At 39.4% G+C, this 22,982-nt stretch overlaps 1 protein-coding gene across 4 annotated transcripts in view; it reads right to left on the bottom strand.

Moving 5' to 3' along the window:
- Positions 1 to 22,982, bottom strand: part of TTC39A (tetratricopeptide repeat domain 39A) — a 45,464-nt gene that overhangs the window by 19,989 nt on the left and 2,493 nt on the right. For 2 of the 4 annotated variants that reach the window (XM_051799738.1, XM_051799765.1), the window contains exons 2-8: positions 13,580 to 13,684; positions 7,099 to 7,230; positions 6,350 to 6,426; positions 5,845 to 5,912; positions 3,540 to 3,604; positions 2,173 to 2,272; positions 1,216 to 1,281 (exon numbers count right to left, since the gene is read on the bottom strand). In XM_051799738.1, coding sequence (XP_051655698.1) covers positions 1,216 to 1,281; positions 2,173 to 2,272; positions 3,540 to 3,604; positions 5,845 to 5,912; positions 6,350 to 6,426; positions 7,099 to 7,230; positions 13,580 to 13,684 — 613 coding nt within the window. Of the gene's footprint in view, positions 1 to 1,215; positions 1,282 to 2,172; positions 2,273 to 3,539; positions 3,605 to 5,844; positions 5,913 to 6,349; positions 6,427 to 7,098; positions 7,231 to 13,579; positions 13,685 to 15,772; positions 16,292 to 19,301; positions 19,402 to 22,982 lie in introns of those variants that run through there. The other 2 variants (XM_051799755.1, XM_051799746.1) reach the window with 2 other exon arrangements.

The raw sequence follows: 22,982 nt of genomic DNA on the forward strand, positions 1-22,982 counted from the left end.
TGCAGCTCTCTCAGGTAATCTGCAAACAGCTCAAGGCACAAACCATAACTTTTGCACAACCTGATGCTCACAGTGAGCACTTCATGGAAAAGAGTAAAATATCAAACACAGTGTATTCAAAACTCCTTTCTCCTGGATGGGTGCAACACATGACACACAAACTTCCCTCTCCTCCTCTGTCACTGCTTCTTTCACCTTCTAGACTCTTGTCTACTACTTCTTGTTGTAAGCTTTGTGAAATCACCACTGGAAAGGATTGCACATTCAATTGCAATTTTGCTTTTGGCTTTAGGCACCTGTTAAATGCAGAAAGACTTTTTAAGGCTGTTAAAATAAGTGACCATCAATGAGCCTTGATCAACACGTCTTACTCCTTTCTATGGTGTGTAGACAGCAGTTTTTGCTTAAATTTGTGGTAATCTAGGTCATGCTTCAGTGAGTTATTAAAAAAACTGTAATAGGAGCTGACTCATCAACACAAATATCAGCTCGCTCATAGTCATACAAGAAACCCCAAAAGAAAACAACAAACTCAATTAGAGGGACAATTTTCACCTGTAGTAGTAAGATGAGTGTTCACCAAAGTATTCTCAGAGCTTTGCTGGTACATGAATCACCTTTACAGTTCTAGGAGAATATTTTGCTTTAGATGCTCTTTGTTATTTTAACTGACAGGTGAAAGTATTTGATTTTTGCCTTTACTGTTTGTGAAATAGCTCCTGGAAATTTTTAAGTTGTAATCCACATTCTGCTCCTTGCTTTTAAACAAGACATTTTATTTTCAGATATTAGACCCTTCCTGTAAACTAATTAAATGATGATGACAGTCATTGACCTGTCAGGTAAGGCTGCAGCTCTGATAAACATTTTTTTCTTGAAACTTGTTTTATAAATAGAAAGCATTATAAAAGGCAAAAAAGCACTTACTCCTTTAGACAAAAGAATTTAGGTACCACACTCAAGTTAACAGTTGCTATTAAAGCAGAAATTAAATAAAGAGTTTTTTTCCCCCCCAGTCTTTGAAGTGCAATAGTTCAGACAAAAAATAAAGGAAAACTGAGCTGCACAAAAGCATCAGTGTAACAGAGTGCTTGTGTGATACCAGGGTGTTTCAGAGGGTTACAACTAATGGGAGGAAGAAGAGATAAACTCCTGTCTCCATTTTTAAATTTAAGAGTGAGAGGACTGTACCAATAATATTTAGCTCACATTTACCTTGTTTCCAGAAAATCCAACAAACTCCAGTAATCTCAGGATCCGTGCAGGGAACATGGACAATGTCTACAGTGAGAAATGCAACAGTTATGCAGTAACTTTCTGTCTCTCAGCTGCCTCCCACAATTTTTTCAAAGACAAGAAATAATTATTAAAAGTACTAAAAACATTTCTCTATGACAAATTCCTGAGTAAATGTATCCACCTGCTATATTTTAAATGCAATTTAAACAGAAATATCTGCTTAATATAGGGACCCTGTGTCCCTGGGATTCCCTGCACAGAAACATGTTTACACAGCACATTACTCCAGTATTTGGATGTTTCAGAAATTCTGGGTGCACACCACACAGTACATATTTGTCCTTGTGCAGTAAATCTAACATCTGGGCATGTGGCAGACTCACATAAAGCAGTGCAAGGAAGGGGAAGCACCAGGCACTTTCTGCAGCCCGTCCCCTGAGCAGTCACATCACCCCTCACCACCTCTGGGTCAATGCCTCTCTGACACACCAGGAACCATCTTGTAGCATTTGATCACCTGCTTTCTGGCCAGAACACAGGCAACAACAGCCAACAGTGGCCTGAGCAGGACCTCAATCCATCCCTTCATTCCTGTACCCCACCCCACCAACTGCCCTGCCAACAGCCCAAGCTCTCCAAGTGTCAGTTCCACAGAAAGTGGAACTCAGCCAACACAGGCAACTTCTGCTTCTGTGCAAGGCTTCTCCTGGCCCTCATCCCACATTGTGGGCAGCAGTCTCTGTATTTCTAAAGAGCATTATTATCTGATTTTCTTAGACCAAAGACTGTGATCCTGCACTGTCAGCACACATTTATGTTTTAACCACACGATCAGCAACACTGATGTCAGCGGAGCTTCTCAGGAATTCAAGTTAGGGTCACTTCCAGGAGGTAGCAGGACTTCAGCTCAGGATAAGAACTGTTGGTACGTACCAGATTAAATGCTCCAACTCCAAGTTTTACACCTCCCTCAAAATGAAGATGGTTCTCTCCTTTGACATAATGTGGGGACTGTATGAGACTGTCCAGCTCCCTGAAAGTGCACAAGATTCTGTTACATTTCAGTAATTACAATTCAGTAAGAACTGCAAAAGTTTTCTGCTACTTTTAATTCACTGTCATTAAGCAAATGTTTCATTCTTAATTTTTGTTTTATTTCATTTCGTCTTTTTTACAGTGTCTGCTGACCTTTCCTCCCTGAAAGAGAGTTTCAAAAGCTGTGGCTTTGCAACATTTATACATCCTATTTTTTCAAGTTTGCTCTTGTTGCAGATTATCAAGCAGTTCTGCTGACAGCAGGGAAGGGAAAAATGCTTTTTTATATCAGAAACTACATTGAAAAAATACCAATCAGTCAAAGCAAATAGAGCTTCATTTCCATATTTCAGTGTTTTCTCTGTTGCACCACACTCTCACCAAAACTGCAACCAATTATTTTTTCCCACACCGAAGGTAGAGTACAAAAATCATAACTGCTGGTGTCACATAAAAACTTTCCCTTTGTTAAGATACAGCTTTCCTTAATATGCAAGTTGTTGTTAGCATTTTTATTAGCCTTCTTTGAAGAAGAACACCCAAGAGTTACTACATTCATTAACATTTCGGTTTTATACAAACTATAGCTGGTCCTGACAGAGGCACAACTGAATATGCTTCCCACGGTGTACATTTTAATGGAATTTTTAGATTTTACTACTGCACTTCAAAATCATTTGCACATGTTGAAAGTGGCTCTGCATAACATACCTGGATGAAAAGAATTCTGCCTAAGCAGATGTTCTTGGCTTGCAGACACTAAGTAATGAGCATACTGTGAGTTCAGATAAGCAACCCTGCTTATCATTTGCAATAGCAGGCACCTCCTCTTTAGAGCAGAACTGGTGTACTTAACAAGATTAAAAGTCCAGCTCACCAAATATCACTCAGACAGTGGCATATGCTGGGAAAAGCATCCTCTAAGAATTGACTGCTCACAGACCTCATGATGTGGGGAGACTGCATCTGATTGCTACACTAAATAGCCTCTATTTCCTGCAAATTTGTTTAATCTTTGTTTGAAGCCATTTATACTTTACATTGCAAGCTCTTTGGTTTCTTGTCCTTTCATTTTATTTTGGTTTTATGCATTTATTATGGAATTACTTGTGCTTCAGCTACTGGTTTCAAATGTTCCAAAAAGCTGCAGCTACAACTATAAAAGAAAGGCCATTTCAACATGCCTAATGACTGTGTTGGAATATTTGACCAGCAGCACTTTTTACTGATAGAGTACACTTAATCACATCACCACTCTGACTCACCTGTATGTTTGGTAACTGTTTCGGACTTTGATGCCTCCCTTTATGAAGCTTACCATATTCTCATCCTGTTGGAATGGAAACACATTAGCAATATGAATTTGCAAGCATTATAAAGGTCTTTTGTCTTCTTGAGGTGAACACATACCTGGAACATAACCAGCATGACACAGACAATATAAACCTCTGAGACACAACACATGGATTCAGGATTTCCTTTCTGTATTAATATATTTTTTACTCCGCTTAGACACAGGCACTTTATTTTGATGCCTTCTGTGATCAGTTTAGCCCTTGTCACCTTTGGACCATCTGAATTTGCATTAATGAACACAAGGACTGTGCTAGTGAATGTCACCTAAGGTACATGCATTTGTGGCTCTTTCAAAAAATAGCTTTCTCTCATTTGTCCTTCAGCACAGTTCACACGGTGCCTAGTGTTGAGCTAGGAAATGCTCACAAGTAACTGCCCGTCCTCAGGAGTCTACAGAATATAGTTTCATATCCCAAAAAAGGAAACAGGGTCAGCAAGGTTACACAGGATATGCTCTTTCTGGCCTGAATACTCATATATATGAGATGGTAACATGTTACATTATAAGCTATAACAAACTGAGAACTTACAGAAAAGTGTATCTGAGAGACCATTAAAGATTCTTCTGTCTCCTAACTTCCTGGTGGCAATTTCTTGCCTCACTCATCATGTATAGTCTGTCATTCTGGTTTGTTTTAGTAGCTGCTGTTACTTTGAGACAGAAAGTCTGTATGTGTTTTAACAGAAGATACCATCACAGAAAAATCATAAGGAGCTATCTGGAGCAATGTGGAGAAAACCGCATAGATTAGATGAACTAATCCCAGTACAGCAAACACCAGGGGGTACAGAATACCTTACCATGTGTAAAGGTTCAGTTATATTTTCCTTTGAATGGAAAATGGAACAAGGAAAGAAGATGGTTTTAAAATGTTTATATTCAGAATGTTCATTACACCAACAAGAATAGTCAATGTGAGAATTGTCCAACCCTTGTAAAATGCTGAGATTAATTTTTATGTGTTTTCAATCAGATTTGGTCACTTACATTAAGCATCAAAATTAACCCCCTTCAATAACTGTTGGAACCAAATGCCTTTGTTTAATTTTTAGAACTAGTTCATGTGTTCGTGAAAAATTAAACACAGAAGAGGACAAGAAATTATTTTCTTATTCTTAAATCCTCCATATATCTATACACATTTTTAAAAACAGATACCGGTGAAAACAGTGCTTAAAACCAAGAGACATTGCTTTAAAACACTCATTTCTTACAGGCACTTCAAAAATCTCGCTTCCATGGTTTCAGACATCACCCAAATTGCCCCCTGTGCTAGAGATCCCAAAGGAAAATGGAAACACGTAGCTACACCTTGGCCATTTCAAAGTCCATCATCAGCACTCTAGAAACTATAAAAGCTCCTCAGGTTATGGGTGTTACTATGAAGCAGTAGTTTCTAGTAGAGGGACACAGCAGATTGCTGAAAAACGTTACACGGTCCATAAACTGTCACAAGCAACATAAATCAGAGCCCACCTGGCAACTCCCAAACACTATAAAACCACCACCTGCATTCCATTTCCTACCAGCACCACTGAGCCAAGAAACATTAGGCTTTTCTGACTGTGACTTTTATTATCCCCTCAATAGATGAAGAGGCCCACTTTTATACAGCAAGTACAGTCAAATCAAGAATAAAAATCAGTTATTTCAAGTGCGATGAACAATTTAAATTGCATGCTGGAGCCCAAGTAAGTACTGCTAATGTTGCTCCACCAAACAAATCAAGCTTCATTAGTACAGAGACAAAATTAAAAGAAGAGGGAGGACTCCCCTTTTTTAAAAAACAAGCAGCACTGTTAAGGAGAAATCATGTGTGGAGCCTAATAGCTATGCAGTTCAAGAACACACCAGTGGGAAAGCAGTCTTGGGAAAGCAAACACCAGCCAGACTGAAGCAAGAAATTCACTCGTATTCCAGCACAGCTTCAATGACCATTTCTTCTTTTATTTTTTAAAATCTGATATCCCAACACACAGTGTTTGAAAAGTGGTGCTTACTGCAGTCACATTTCACACGAGTGTGAAATGAGAGGGAGTAGAGAAGGGTGTCATTGGACACTCAGCACTGTTCCAATATCCAGACTTGATCCAGATGAAACAGCCTTACACCACCAGGTTAAACTACAGTCTTCTACCAGTTCATTAGTTTTAAAATAGGAACCTGTATGGTATGTACTTTTTTCCCCCCACAAGGCACACAGGAGTCCATACCTGGAGGAATGTGAGTGCTGCTCTCTGAAGTAAACATTCAGCATAGCAAATTTCTGCATGGATTTCCTCTAGTGTTGCACAGAGAGGAGAAAAAAACAAATCAATCAGTCAAAAAGTAATAAAAAAACCCTTAGCCCATTAATATAGGAATAAGATCACAAAGCTCAAACTGAGAAAAATATTATCCAAATTTGATGTAGTGTTTCTGTTCCAGACTAGTGATGTAATTCCAAACAGAAATGAAACACAGTTACAGAAACTTTGCGGGAATTTATCTGGTGCTTTCTATGAAATTCTGGATCTAGTACCTTTATAGCCATTTCAATACTTCTTTTTAGGTATGTCTTTACCTGGCAATTTTTGGGAGTGCTGAGTCAGCAATCAACAAAACCAGTGATTTTGGATGTGCTTATATATTCAGATTCACACACCGAGTGAACACTTACATCTGATTCAAACTGCATAAATAAAAAAAAAACATTATGCATGTGAGAGATAATATTACCTTCAGTAAAGTGTTCAAGGCTTTGTCTATGTACAAGGTTGTTGATAGAATCAGCTACTGTAGATTTCTTCCTAAATCTGCAGAAAAAGTCCATTTGGTCATTCTGAACATGAAGCATCAACAACAGAGAACAACAGTATCTTTCAGCTGGTCACCCACACAGTCACTAACACACCTCTAGTGCTCAGCTCTCTGTCATCTCACCACATACACAAACTTCAGCATATTCCACAGAGAACTCAGTCAACATGGTCCTCCTGAGATCTGTTTTACCCTTCATGCATGGAAATATGTCTTGATGAAGGAAGGGGATAAGGGGATGATTTATTTTGTGTGTGTATGGGTGCACGTCCATGGGGGTGCAAAAGCAGACTCAAAGACAGGGAACTGCAGCACAACCATCGCCCATGGGAACATTCTGCAGTGTCTGCACATTGTAAATAACAACTTCCAGACACTGCAGAACCAGGACTACAGATAGGACTGAAGTCTAATTGACAAGAAAAATCAGATATTGTGGTAAACTGAAGTTTTCAAGGCTAGACTGCTGAACACTCTAATTTGTGTGCTGTGACCTGCTAAGTGACTCTCCTCCAAGTGGGAAGTTGGACTAGATGACCTCTTGATGTCCCTTCCAACCTCCGTTTTCCTATGATTTCTATGAACTTACATTTCCTTTTTTAACCTGTATGTCTTTCAAACCTTTACCGAGCAGTAACTATTTACTGACTGAATTGCTCCAGTCTTACCTTTGACAGGTGGCTTGAGCTTCCTTCATTGTGTTTCCTGCATTCAGTATGTCCTGAGGATCAAATGTCATCATAGCCTGCATTTCCAATATGGTGGCATAAGTCAGGGCATGATACATGCTGTCTTTAGTTCTGAAAGCAAACACAAGGTGCAAAGCACAGCTGATTCGACTGAACTGTTGCTTTGAAAAAATAAATACAAATCCAATTTCAGAAATGCCTGATGGGAATGAGGTCTAAATCAAACACAAAGGACATGCAAAATAATTAAGAAACAGTAACAGATTGAGATTTCTACATGAAATCATGGCTACAGCTCTCCAGTTTCAACATGTCTGCTAAAATGTACCAATTCTGAGCTGAGGGTAGGTATTTAACAAGTAAAGCACAGGAATTAACCGCATGGCTCACCATTCAGAGACAAAAGAGGTTTTTTTTAATGGAATATCTAATGAATACTGCAACACATGACACAAATCCAGATGCTATTCTTCTATTTTGGGGGAGTCACTTAAGACAGACTCAAGGAGATAAGTAACACAATACTATAACCGTGGCCAAAACAGACTCTTCTTGAAACAGATCTTCCCACCAGAGGCATTAGAGTCTATGTCAAATATTATAGTTTTTTTCTCTTCTCCCCTTCTGCCAACCTTCCATCCCAATCTGTTCAACTTAAATATTATTCTTTGGGGTTTCAGATAGTGCCTCTTTTGCAGAAAGTAAAAAACTTTGGCATTAGTGCAAGTAAAACAATTAATTCCTATGTGCAGCCATTGCTGGCATCTTTCCTCTGACAGGGCAAAGGGTTTATACTTTGCACGTATTTAAAGCATTCAGCCAGTACCCATGTCTGGTATAATCCTCTGCAAATGTCTTTGGGCACTGAGATGTAATAAAGATGACTTTAGAAATATGTTGAAGGGCAAGCTCAGATAAATTCCTGACACAGAAACTCTCTGTAGGCCTTGCTAATCCACCCCTGACAAACAGCATGACTTAAGACAAATACTGCTAAGGAGCAACAACTGCTATTTTAATTGTTTACACTCTAGAACGGATCAGATAGCTCTGAATGGCAGGGAATACTCAAAAATACTTTCAGTCAAACAAGGATATCCTTTCCACAAAATCTCCACCCTCAGCACACCTGTTCTCAATACATCTACTTCAGGTGTTTCTCAAAACGAGCAACTCCATTTTCTTTTCCTTTCAAGGAGAAAGTGGTGAGCCAGCACTGTGTCCTTGGCAAAAACAGGGCTGCACTGAGAGGACTGTTGCTGTCAGCAGGATGAGAGAGGGGGTCCTGGGGTCCCTTCCAACCTCAACTACTCTGATTCTGTGGTTTTACTTTAAGGAGAAAAGCCAGACTTTAAAGACACCTCAATCCATTTAATTCTGCCCCTGGAAAAGCACTTGCCCCCCCAAGTTTTAATAACTGAACTGCGTGGAAAGACATCTTTAAGGATAACTTCAGACAACCCTACATTAAGCCATGAGCTAGTAACTCACCATTGTGACTTGGATGCCTCAAAGTTTTCTAATAATTCATATATTATTATGCCTTAATTAGTTTCCTCAATGGAGTACAACACCCTTAAGTATCCTTAGGAGTCCCTGATGTTTGATTACTATTTTCCAGAACTAAAAAATAAACCTTGTCTACAACTAAAGCAACCCCCTCTCATTGACGTTAAGCAATAAAATCACCAAAGAAAAGTACAAGTGATGATAAATCCTGACTTCCTTTGTATATATATTTTTTTGAGATCTAGGGGTTAAAATAATACTTAACAGACAGCATTAGACAGGTACCTGGTGCTTCCTTTGCTTCATACCATTAAGGGCTACTTTTTCCAATACACATGGCACAGACCAGGCTGGCTGCACTGAAGAATTTTGCAGTGCACATCTTTAAACTTCACTGCAGTCTGTGCTCTGTGGCTGCCCTTAATTCCTACTGGCCCTCACCATCTAAACCAATCTAGCAGAAGAGTCATTTTGAGAAATCACCTAGTGCCTTAAGTGCTATAAACCGCATGCCATGCTCACATCCATCTCATTTGCAAGGTAAGAAGAACAGAGAGATGACAGAGAAATTAGTTTAAAATCCAGTGGAGTCAGGACAGCTCTGTCTTGGCCTCACACATCATGATTCTTTCAGTACACTGATAATGAAAAGTAGGGGAAAAAATGAACCTACTACAAAATGCCAGCCTGATGAAGTGTTCCTTTTCATTTGATTATTCATCAGCCTCAGTGCAGAAAAACACACTTCACCTTGTATTCACTGAACTAAAACCCTTCCAGAGATTTAAATTCAAAGCACAAGGGAGGGAGTGAAATAGTACCCTTCCAAAATTACAGACATTTTCTTTCAAAATCAAAGCAAATAAATATTAAATTCACTAAATGCACTAAAAGGTAAATTGGTACTATTCACATTTATGTGGTGAAGATTTCTCTATCCAGTAATTTGTTTCTGATACCAAATCGCCCCTTCCCTAATCAATGGTTTCATCTATGTTGCTTCTAATATTTGAAGGAGACAGTAATTAATGTCTATCATTAGCCAACTGGTATTTATCAACATTCAACTTTTTATTTTCCAGGGGTTGGGATGCTGGTAGAAATGCAACCAAATATAACTTATCTATGTTATTTCTCCTAATCATACAAATGAAGTTGCCAGTTACATCCTGGTGTATTGCCGGGAGTTTTAAGGCCTGAGTTTTATATGGGTGGATACAGAATGAAACTTGATAGCTTTTAATTTTCCTTCTTTTGATTCCTCAGCAGCACTTTCCTCAGGACATTGTTGGAGTTAACAAGCCTGTATGACATCAATACAACTAATATTGTGATTAATAACTTATCCCAGTAGTTGGTATCACATGACTGAATAAGAGGATTATAAGTAATATCTTTAAGCACTTATGGAGTTCTGCCACATGCTTCTTCTCCAACTTTGGTGCAGCCTGCCCTTTCTTGGAGCTGGTTGGAGAACACTTTTATTCCTGCTTGAAAACAAGTGCTTAAGTGAGGACAGTGATAGCCCTCCAGCTGAAGTCAAAAAGCTGACCTCAGAATTAACCTGGGACTATTAATCTTTTGTGAAAAACGAGAGTGCCCCAAATCTTTTTTGTCTAAGCCATTTTCCAAAATTTGGAATCTAGTAAGTTCTTCCAGCTAAGAGGAGAAACCAACAATTAAGTCAGGTTTTGGCAGCAATTAATTTATGAACTATAAAACTGGTCTTCCAGACTCCAGGTATAAAAAGATAGAAAACCCTAGAAAAAACGACCTTTTTCATGTTCTTGACATTCTTCACAGTAAATAGCTAACTCAAGCTTTCTGCAGAGCTGTGCAACATATTTATCCAAACACTGTGTAGGGCTTCATTTTACCTCTGTGTGCTTCCCCTTATTCTTTCACCATTCTCAGTTAAATAATCACACCCTCTCTTTGTGAGATCAGTTCCCAAAGAAAGCTCCTCCACCCCACTGAACAATCTCATGTTTGATTTTGTTCTATAAGGGCAAGAACATTTCACCACACCATGAAGACAACCATTACAAAAGGCTGCCATTCCTTAGTAACCTCTTCAAACTTTTTAAAGATCAGAATATACAAGATAACATTTAATATTGTAAAATGGGCATATATCTAAAAATTTCAATGATAGTAACAGACAGTAAGAGAGCTCTACTATTCCACCAAGATTTTCATAACTACCTAAGCAGTAACACAATCTCTTCACACCTACCTGAGATACTCCCACATCAGATGACTGAATTTACCTTTCAAACACAGTCATTCTAGAATTAATACTTCACCAAACAACATCAAGTGCGTTTTGGAGTCCATTTTCAGAATAAAGTCAACTGCCTGGAATGAATCCTTGTCATATTGTTCCTATAATAGTGCAAGCAGCAACACACGTGGTGCAGCTCACCCAATGGTCCCAATAATTCTGTCATGAATTTATCTTATTTACCATTGTCCCAATTTGATTTGACACCACCAAACCATCAGGTGATTATGCCCTGCTTCCCTTTAAGATAATTATTAAAATATTAAGCATTTGTCCTGGGAAGGGAAGGGGACACCTCACCAGAATCAACTCTTTAATTTATTATCTGTTTGCAACGACACAAGGGCTAAAATCCAGTCAACATTTAATCAATTTACTGTGTCTTAGGGTTGAGAAGGATGATGGGATTTTTTTTCCCCACTCCAGTGACTGACAGTTCCAGTGTTACTCATGGTTACAGTTAATACATCATATATTGAAAATCACTGCTTGGTGACTGAATTTAAGGAATTTCTTAAGAGTTCTTAGATATAGTGTAAAAACTCCATATAAAAGATTAATTTAATCTTACTACAGAAAGCACAAGATAATCAGAACCCACTATTGTACAAAGATTGCTAATGATAATAAAGAATATTGACTCTAAAAGCTAAAAGGTAGCTCAGGAAACAAGAAAGGTTATATAACACGAAACCAAAACACCAGATGTATTTTTCTATGAAATTGGATCTCTTCATTATGATGGATTTGCTTTTCTAACAGGAAAAAAAGAGCTTTACCTCAACACAAGTCTAGACACCATCCTCAGATATTTATTTTTAAGCTGCTAGGAAAACTCTTCTGATTCTAACTCTCATACATTGCCAAATCTGCTGTTACCTGCACATGGTACAAATTAGTTGAAAATACACTTATTGTGGAAGCCAAATGTGAGTAATTTAATGAATCTGCACTAATGTAATACAGAGCGGAGTATCTCCTGCACCGTGTTAAAGCCGCAAAAATCTATGATACGAAATTCTTCACAAGCATATAAAACCTGAAAAGTATTTCTCTAAACAAAGATGGTATGTTTAGGGACTGTGGAAACCAATTTCAAATCTCAGCACACTAAAAGAGAACACCAAAGAACTGATGGCTCCTAAAGAAAACCCACAGTACTACCATGTGTGCCCTCTCTACAACTCTTCTCATTCCTTAAAGAGGTGGACTGTGTCCACAATGGATATCATCTGTGGGGAAATTTAGCATCCTGTTTCTTCACTGCACTCACAAAGATCACAAGTCTGTATTTCCCTCACTGACAGAGGTAACAGAAACATAACAACAGGTTAACATGAAAAATTATTTTCAAAATGGGTCTGCAGTGTGGAATACAGTCAGGCACAAAAACAGAGTATCAGCTCATGAACTACACTCTGCAGAGCCCAGCTAGAGCTGAATGAAAACCATATGCAACAGAAGAAAAATGGATTTACAGAAAAAAATGAGCCACAACCTCACTAACTTTTGCAGTGTTTTGGAAACCCCCTTCAATAAAATATCTCCTTATTTTATGCTAAGCACTGACTAAGCATTTCCAGATGGGCACAGGGGCTTTACTGCCAGAATTTAATGAAAACACAGTTTTTCTTCTTACTGCTTTTATTATATCTTCTGATGATATATAAACACTAAATAACACTGTGAATAAAGCCAGCATTATTAATACAGCTGACACTACAATTTATCATTAATGTCTTTCCCAGAATGTCCTTACATGGTTAAGCTACAGATTATGGCATCAAATATGAAGCTGATACCTCAGCAAAGCAGATATGTGGTATTCACTGTAGTTACCCAGACACATAGCAATTACCCACGAATTTTACTTGTTTCATATTCCAGTGTCCTAAAAGAAGGTATGATGTAATTTGCTGATGGCACAAAAATAAATGGAGCAAAGAGGGTGGATGGGTGGAGGGAAATTTAAATTGACCACAGACTGCAACTAGCCAAGAGCACAGGTAACGTCAGGACAGGGTATGACAGATCACAGGCAACAGGTCTGAGACAACAGATTTCAGAAACTATTTTATGATCTCACTGCTTGCAGCTGGGCCACTCATTAAATGTAGGGCTGCAACATAATTAGGAAACAGGGTGCATGACCACAACACTGAATTGCAAAATAAGCTGTGAGAAGGTTTCTGCAAATGGTTATTAAAAAACAATGAGCAAAAATAAGAATTCATACCTAATGTGTCTCAAATCTTCAATTCATGGTCAGTTGCTTATTTAGACACAAAGCTATAAATTTTCAAATTCTCAGAATATGCAGAAAAATATGGGAAAGGAGGTAAAATCAAAAGGTGACAGAGGATGGTTTTTATTCTTGAAGGAGCAAGAATCTCACATATTGCACTATAGCTGAGGGTGTCTCTGGACATCAATTCCTTCCTTCTGGTAGACACTGTTGATCAGTCTTGTTATTTACCCACCCAAGTGTAAAGCACTTATCTGTCTTCCCCAAAACTTAACACATCAACTTACCATCCCCTTCTGAACAAAAACCATAAAGACTTATCAATTATTAACAGAAAATCAGCTGTCTAGTCACAATCTCCTGAGAGATGGTGAAGCAAAGAAAAATAAACAGAGGAAAACTAGTAAAACTTATCAACTTACTTTGCTTGTAAAGAAGCCAAAGCATCTGAGAACTTGTTGTTAAGAAATAAATCCAGAGCTGCCATACATTCACGCAGTGCCACGTTGAGGTCTGATGTAGGTGACCTGCCAGAAGAGATAACAAACTCAGTACATCTGTTCTCCTTCTACCAGTGCATTACTGCTACATTTGAACCCCCCTTCTTCAGTTCCAGCCTTATTCCCATGCATAATCTGCTATTCCATTTCTAGTGACAGCCAAAAATGCAAGTGAATTCCACTATGTTTGTGGATTTTTTTTTTAAAAATCTATGCTCTTACTAACTAACATGTGAAAAGCAATTCTAAGTTTTCTATTTTCTGAAAGTAAGATAAAACTGCACCTACTTTACATAAGAACCTGGACATGCAGAATTTGCCATGTGGGAGCAGAGCAACTTGATGAGCTCAGGTACCAGAACACAGGAGCACAGGGTGATGATGCACATCTGACTGTAAGGCTTACAGACCACAGGCTGGTGACATTATGATCATGCTGTCACTTTAAGGATGAGACACTGTCAGTCTGCAACAGATTATTATACCAACTGCTGCTGGAACATCTGCATTAGCTCAGCTCATGTGCAGGATGTTCCTGTGCAATTGACCTCTACAAACTCACAGGTGGGTTAAAACCTCACATTGTGCTTGCCCCTGGGAACATCACTGTCCCTACAAAGTGCCTCCACACTCAAAGAAAAAAAAGCTGCTGCTGCATCTCAGAGTCAGAAGAGTCTCAGTGCCTTAGTCTGGCTGTACTTTTCTCCTTTACAACATTCAGATGTCAGCCTGACCCATCACAAGGGTTCTCAGCTGGTCTTTAGGTTACTGGCAACAGGATAATACAGACCAGCTGAGTTAGTTTGGCCCAAGTTCATCACCACCAGAACTGCTGGACAAAAAAAAATCCACAGAAGAAACAATAAGGCCTTGCACTAACAAAGTTAAGGTCACCTGGACAGTTAAAACATCTGCATTTAATGATCAAAGAGCTATACTGCACTAATATGTTGTATACAAGTCTGTACAAAACAGCCTCCAACAAAATACAAACAAATCACCATCATGTTCCTGACTCCAAACAGCTCTAACTAATGTGATCTATCTTGTGACTTGGAAACTGTGTTAGTTCCTTAAAAATGGCACAACACGGACTGCTGAAAGGAAAAACAGAAAGCAAAGTCCTGATATCATCTTAAGGAAAAGGCAGGGGAGCACAGAACTAGCAGATAACATCAGTAATAACCATCCACTGCAGCAGTGGTTTGGTTTTGGTTTTAAGAATAATGACTGCAAAGAAATAAAGAGCATAATTGTATATATGAAAAACTGGACTGTAAAATTGAGAGAAACATTATGTGACTTTGTTCATAGTGCCTGTTGTCATCACATTTCAGATAAAATGCAAATCCTTCTGTACCCAAGACGCTCTTCAAGTGCTTTGCAAATATTGATTAACCAAGTCTTGGCATCCATCTCATACAATATGCAACATCATGTCCGCCCAACTATTCTGAGCCCTACTTAATAATTAAAACTTTATCAATTATTGCTTACATGTACTAAAACTCCTATCTTCTTTTTTTTAAATCTGTGTCCCTGAACCAAATAGCATATTTAACATGATATAAAACACATTCTCATCTGCTTTAAAATATTTAGACTAGTAACATTTTACCTGGGTTTTTTATTTGCTTGTTTCTTGTCATGCAGGAGAATTACCCCATTCAATACAAATAAACCTTTTCAAAATATTCATTTGAAACAGGAGGATGACAAAGAAACAAATCACTGTTGAAGCTCAAAGCACAAATAAGATATTCATTACTTGGCATCTTTTCTGGAATAAGAATTAACAACACAGTGCCACCCACAGCAGCAGCAAAAACACAAGCTGCACGTTTCCCTCATGCTCCAAGGAAACCTGCCATCGGCTGTAGCTCCCAAGTCAAGGGCTTTAGACCTGAGCACAATACACACCTTACTTAAATGCTACAAAAATCGTCATTTGTCGCTGTTAGCAACAGGGAAGAAATACTTTAAACTCGAGAGTGCTCAGCATTTTAGCAAACTGATTAGTCATGCTTCGGTGGGCTGCAGATTCTCTCCTGCTTCCAGCAGCAGGATCAGGACTGCCTCTAAGCCAAATGGAAAATGCTGTGTGCTGCTCCTTACCTTTCTGCTGAGTCTCTTGCGTTTTCTGACATAGTCATTGCAAGCCCACTCAGCGTTCAGGCACGAACATCCAGCAGCACCCGGTGCCACTGAGCCAGCTGTGAGTGGCAGTCCCGCTGCGAGCGCAGGGCAGCGCCTGCTGCGGCACCGCACTCCCGATTGGACACTACGGGTGATACCACGGGAGTTGGGAGCATCGCCAGCTCACCGGCAGCATCCTACAAGGGAGCAGTCTGGATGCCAGCCCGTGACGCGTGAAGTTTGTCTATCGCTGGATCCCACTAATGGAGGAGGTGCTGGCGGCTGCCAGCGTTATCTCTGATCTTACAGACCTGTCTGCAGTGAGCAGCAGCATCACCACCTTTCATTCAGCACAAACCAGGCAGAAGCCAAATATCCCTGTAATTACAGAGCTGAGACAACAAGAATTACTGCATGTGGCAGTAATTGGAGCACATCAGAATCCTGCAAACCAGAACGAAAGTCAAACGAGACCAGCTGACAGGCAGGAGAACTGAGGCAATAACTGCTGCAAATGTGAGAAGCACACAGGCAAGAGAGACGAGCAAGTAATTCTTCCCAGCAAGGATTCTCTGCAAAACAGGCTTCAACCCATCAGCCAAACTACTGCTTTTTGTTAGTTCCTATGCCTTTGGGAGGAACTGACACTCTCCACGCTCTTTGTAAAAATCTCTCTTTATTGCCATGGAAAACGAGGAGAGTTGGCATTAACAATTTAATCCGTGGAGTGAGCTGATCTGGTTGATTTTGCCCAAAATAAAACAGTGTACGCTCCCGAACCGCTTTGCTGGCACATCAGCAGTACTGGCCCTGTCCATAACTACAGGTAGCAGAAGCTGCTCATAGTCCTCTCAGTATGACAGCTGGACTGTAAAAGTTGATCAGCTGTGATCTACACAGATAAATTAATTTCTCCAAGAGCATATAATGTAAAAAATTATCCACCTGCTAGATTACACAAAGCAGTGCCAATAATGAAGACATACATTGCTGAAGGAAGACCCAAAAATGATAAACCAGCAAAGGATAATTCCAGGAAGATACTCTGAATCCATTAACATTGCTGATTAAATCTCTTGCTGATTTTATGGCATCCTCTACAGGAAAAGCCTGTGCTGCATTTGGTATAAAAATTATTGTAACAGATCCACAGGCTGCCCCATTAATGACTCTATTACATTTTCCTAACAACACTATGTACCTGGGCCACAGCAGGAGATAAAAGACATTACCAGGGTTTATTTCCCCCCCAGTTGAGAATAAGTACTGGTTACAACTTAAAATTAGCTAGGTGCTTCCATGGTAGGATCATGAGCTACTCTGAAAAGATTATTCATCATTCTCACTAGCTTATTGTACAATTTCTAATTAATATTGTATTCCCCAAATAGACCTTAAAGCCCTGTATGGTGAAGGCTATGGCTGTTTCTGCCAAGTTCTTCCAGACTTGAATTGGCAGGTTTTTATTTGAATACCACTTCTCTAGAAACAATTATATGCTCAGACAACCTTCAGCATGAAACCTCTCCTTCCCCACACATAGCTCTGTCTTCTTTTGACTAAAGAAAACAAATCTAAAAAAACTAAGATCTGAAATGTTTCCAAATTTAGGCCATTTTCCCCTTGGGTTTACAAGGTTCTTTCCTTTTTTTGCTTGTTGGCAGCAGGTTTTGCAAGGATAGTCATATGGTTCTCCTTGTGGTTTTATTTATGAAATCTTCATTCCCTGCCCCTCCTTTTCAAAATAAAAGAATTATGTTTTCCGTGGTCAAAAGGAAGGGGATGGAAGACTTTTTGAGCATGGCAGTTACTTTATTTATGCATAATTTTACTTCACTGTGTGCACGATGTTGACTGTTTTCTTACTGTAAGTTTGCAGTGCCTAAGCTTTATGAATTGTCATTGGGTTTTACAGACTTCTTCAATAAAAAAAAACACCTTGAACCTTGCACTGTGCAAAATGGTTAACTCCTCAGTCAACCTATGTGATTATCAGAACTTTACAAAAAAGGTAAGTCTGAAGTTTGTGCCTTTATAGTAATGCTTTTATTAGTAATTCAAAAGCTCCTTCAGTACTGTGAAACACTGAAAGCAAGTTAAATCAGTCATATCCTAAAAGATTAATGCATTTCTCTGCCAAATCTGCCTTATCTGCATAAGTCAGCTGAGGTAGTGTGCAGGGGTAACTTCAGGTGGAGGAAGGGAATAAAATACAAAGAGTCAAGCAGCGTTGAGCTAAACCACCACTTCATGAGAAACCAGCACATGGCAGCCCACATGCTGGGGCCTCTGTTCCCTCCATTATCAGGAGACTCCTGGAGTGGAGAGCAGTGGACACACACCCTGTTTCCCCAAATACAGGTTAGTCCCAAACAGGTACAGCAAGTGAGATGCAAGATCAGAGAAAAGCATCTGATGAAATTATTATATTCCTATCCCAAAGAAACTTCAAAGGAAAATCTCTGTGATCACACCACAGATCTCCTGTCTCAAGGCCCTGAGCAGCACGATCTGGCTCAGTAACAACTGACACTGCTTTCACCTTATTCAGAAACAGTAACAAAGCTACTCTAGTGAATGCAGGGTTCATGGATGCAACACCTCTGCCACATTGTTGCCTTCTGCTCCTGCTGTCCCACTGAAACCCTTTTTTTTTTTTATTACTGTAATTTCAGCTCAAAAGTTTCCTGATAAGTAGTTTTGAGGTATTTGCTCTTTATTCTATTTTATATTCAACAGTTTGGACAATATGGTGTTTTGGCCTCCTTCACTCCCTTGGTATCAAGGGTTCTCTGTGTAATATACAGTTTCAATTTTTGCATGATAATGTTAATCTTATGTTATTAAAAGGAAGCACAAACACTCACAGTGGTGATAGAAACATTTCTGCATCTCTTTTAAGCCACCTGGCAGCATAACTTACAACTATGATGGTGGAGAGCTAAGTATGTACAAAGAAGCAACAATGAGCATTAGATTATCTCTATCATAGAATCATTAAGGTTGGAAAGGACCTCAGAGATCGAGTCCAACCCTTGACCAAAAACCACCATGTCAACTAAACCCTAGCACTAAGTGCCACGTCCAATTTATCTGTACAAAGAGGTTTAGAGGGCTGCTTTTTGCCATGTGGTCAGAAAAAGAAAGCAATAAATTCTTAAACAATCTCTTTACAGAATATTAAATGGAACTGAAAAGAGATTAGTCTCACATGCCCAAAGCATCTTCATTTTATCCAAAGAGAAAGGAGGATTAAAACCATATTAAACCATAAAACCATATTGCTCCCTACCAACACTGTGCCCCTCGGGCTACCAAAACTTCACCCATTCGCACACGTGTGGAGCCTCCCAGAGCACATTTCAAGGTCTGCATTTCAGTACTGAGGTATCTTCCCTGTCAGCCACGCAGCAGCCACTCTGGTGGTCACACTCCCACCACCTGAGCTGGGACCGAAGCCCCTTGGCAGCTGCATCCCCACACTCACGGTCAGACCAGGTTTCCTTACCGGCTCGACTCCTGGTTTCCCATAGCAGTCTCAGATGTGCCGATGCTTAAAATAACCTAATCTTGGTGCTACAGATAAATTACAAAATAACAGCACGAGCTGGTGCCTCTGAGGAGGGACCCGAACAAAGGAACTCCTGGGCTTTTATACCGTCACAGCCTAAGGGCGGGGAAAGGCTGAGGGTCATTGTCTCCTCCTGTATCTCTGAGCACGCGGTTCCCTGGATGGGCCACCGGTCCCCGGGCCCTTTGTTGTGCAAAGGGTCGGCAGTTCACGGCCTCTTGGCCGGGGCTGAGGGCTCCTGCCCCCCAGAGCTCAACCTGCAGCTGCACCCAGAGCTGCTGGCACCGCATGGACCCTCAACAGACCCGTCCAACACAGGGACACAACCTGGCTGGCTCATCCGTGGGCCACCACGTGTGTGGGAAGCACCACCATTGCTGACACCAGGATGTCCTTCCCACCGCTTGTTTTCAGAAAGATCACCACTGAATATAAAAACGCTTGCCATGAAGCCATTTTCTGTTCTCCTAATGCTGGATAATCAGAGACATTAGGAGATACCAGGGTTATCTCCTTTAGCCTTTTCAAGTTTGCCAGGTCATTCCTAAATCAACTACTACTTTTCTAAATAGATGAGCAATGTGCTGTAAATGTTATGAGGCTGAAAAAAATGCCTACATTCAAAGAAAACAAAAAGCACATCGCTTGGGAAGAATTCTTTTCCTCTTCTGCAAACATTTCCAAACCCACATGAGATCAGAAATAATCTTGGATGAAAAGAACAAGTAAGCAGTTCTCACAATAATTTGTTACTATTCAGTTTTCAGACAATACAGAAATTTCTTCCTAATTCAAAAGCAAATAAGTTAATGCAAGAAAATTAATTCTACCGTATCCCTTCCTGTCATATGTGCCAAGCTGGTAATACCTCAGCATTTATCTTTCTGAGTTCTTGAACAGTTTTCTGGCCCACGACTAAGACTCCTCGGCGCTGCAGAAATGCCATGACTTCAACAACAAAGCAACTGGAAAGGTTTCAATATTCATGTTCTTCAAATATTCTGCATAGAGACACAACAGTGATGCAATTCTGGAATTCAGGATCTCTCAGTCGGTATTTCAAGTTGCACATGGAGCATGACACCATTTATTTTTGAGGTTAACTCAGCTCTCAGACCACTGAGTTATTGATGCCTCAGCAATGTCAAAGGTCTTTTGCTAAGAAGACACTCAAGCTTTTGGCCCTTCTGTTCCAGCAAAGGCTCACAAAGCAAAGGGATGTGGCAAAGCAGACAAGCGAGCAGCAAAGAGACAAGGGAATTGGCAGACTTGTTCTGCCCTTGGTCCCACCATGATTAACTTGGACCAAGCAGGATCTAGGTTGCAATACATTCACAGTTCTCATCCTGTATTTGAACAGGCAAACAATGCAATAAATTCATTAAGATAGGTTTGTTCAGACAAATAAAAAGTATTGGTGTAATTTCTGCAGTTCCCTTTCCTTGTTGTACTAGCAGGACTGCTCACAGAGGGCTCAATGCACCACTGTGGGTGATTACTTCCAGTTAGTAGAGCTGCCTGTATCATATAGAATGAAAAAGACACACAATATACTCTGGCAAATTACAAATTATCAACCCAAGCATCCTGCAAATTGCACTAACCTAATTGGAACGTACAAATTAAAAATTACCTCACACAGGGTCAACACTGAAATAAAACAAATATACTCTGCATTTATAGGATAGCTGCAATTAAGAGTAAATTTTAATCAGAAATCAGACCACATTAATACTTAGCAAGCTTTAATAGTTCTTCTTTTTCAACTCAAATGCTCTATAACCTTTGTCACTTTGAAGGTCACAGGATTCATAACATGTTTTTTTTAAAGGTCTTTAGACAACCTTACAATACCCCTTGCTCTTTTCTCCAAGTCCTCTAACTTCTCACACTTTTATTGCCTCCAGCCAACCTACACTTCTGATATAGTTACCCTCAATTTTTAAAGGTCTAACTCTCATCTTATTAAAACTGATGAGAAATCCATAAGAGTCGCACTAGACCACTGTCATGCAATGGTATTGAGCACATTTAGGTACTCAGGAAACAAACAGAAAAGCATGAAGGAAAAGGGAAGTTCACCCTGCCACGTTCATGGTAAGAAGCCACAAAAAAAAATTTCTGAGATTTGTTTTTCTAAAGACTGCAAGATCAGGGTAGAGGTCTGTATTACTTCTGAAATAAGACTCAGGGAGAATTTAGGGAGGGATGTTATGTAATTTCCCCTTTTGGTTGAATTCTGCATTACCTAGCAATGCTAAAGGCTGACTGATAGGTAACAGGATAGTTACCTGTGCATCTTCAGCAATTTGTAAAGTCTGGTTTGTACTTGTTTACGCTGACTTAGACTTCACTTCTTTCCAACTTCAGTGGGGTGATGAACATGGAAAAGATGAAATACACATTTTGGCACAAAAGGTATTTTCCTTCAATACCGAAGCTGAGCTGAAATGTTTATTGGTTTGGTTTTTGGTTTTGTTTGGTTGGTTGGGGTTTTTTTGGTTGTTAAATCTGTGCAAAGCACAATTCCACTGCTGAACAGTACCTTAGGCTCTCATAAAAATAATATATAGGAATGACACAAAATACTTGAACAAATAGGGGACTGTTGCTTTGACTTTAATCATTGCTTTACATGACATTTCAGATTATGTTTCCTTGAGAGCTTTCAACAACCTGACTTTATACTTCAGAAGTCATCTGCAAAGCACACTTCACAGTACTTTGACCAATAACAATGCCACTTTCTCTCCAATTAAATAAAAATTCAAGCACAGCACTTCAATGCACCTTTATAACTCTCTTGAACCTGCCTACTGAATCAATACTCAAGAACAGAATAAAAGTACTAGTAGCAAGTTGTCTTGGCACTATGCACTGCTAAAGCCATTTTTGAAGAGTTATTCTCTGGCACAATGGCTTCAAGAAGAAAATGGTTATTATTCTCTCCATTTCAGAGCACGGAAACAACTAAGCAAGCTACTTGAGGATAAAAAACCCAAGAAATAAAAAACAAAAGAAACAAGGCTGAATTTGAACTTAGAACCAAAACAGTCTGGGATTTTTCTGTATTTTTTCCCTTTCTGACAGGAAACATGGATTGGTCAAAATTAAAAACTTTGATGCAGATGCAGTGAGAAGATTTCATCAGCTCAGGATGGCAATTTATTAGTTAGAGAGAAAGGTAAAATGACATGTATGTTCACCACTGCATTCTGTTTCATTTACATTTGAGCTTCCAGCCATTAAGTCAAGAATATCTGAATGACCATCCTAACATTCAGACTGCCTGCTGACCACTGTTTTTTCAGAAAAGATGACTGAAAGTTTTATTATCAAATTGAAGACAAGAGCTGAAAATCTGCAAAATGGGAGGTCATTTTTTGTCACCCCTACTCCAAAAATCTGGTGTTTACTTCTCAGTTCCAACTAATCCTCTAGACCATTGTGTCCTCTAACTATGACCTAATAATCTCAATCCATTCTCAAAACATACCTGAAGCCTAAGAAACCACAAGCCCTGAGAAAACATTGCCTAGGCGCTTAATGGTGGGTTTTAAAGGAGTGTTTTAACTAAAATGAGAACTGCAATGAGGAAATAGCATTATTTTCCCACAA

This window comes from Manacus candei, unplaced genomic scaffold (genome assembly GCF_025592945.1).
Source record: "Manacus candei isolate 608988 ecotype Guabito, Panama unplaced genomic scaffold, ASM2559294v1 h1tg000005l, whole genome shotgun sequence".
Taxonomy (NCBI): domain Eukaryota; kingdom Metazoa; phylum Chordata; class Aves; order Passeriformes; family Pipridae; genus Manacus; species Manacus candei.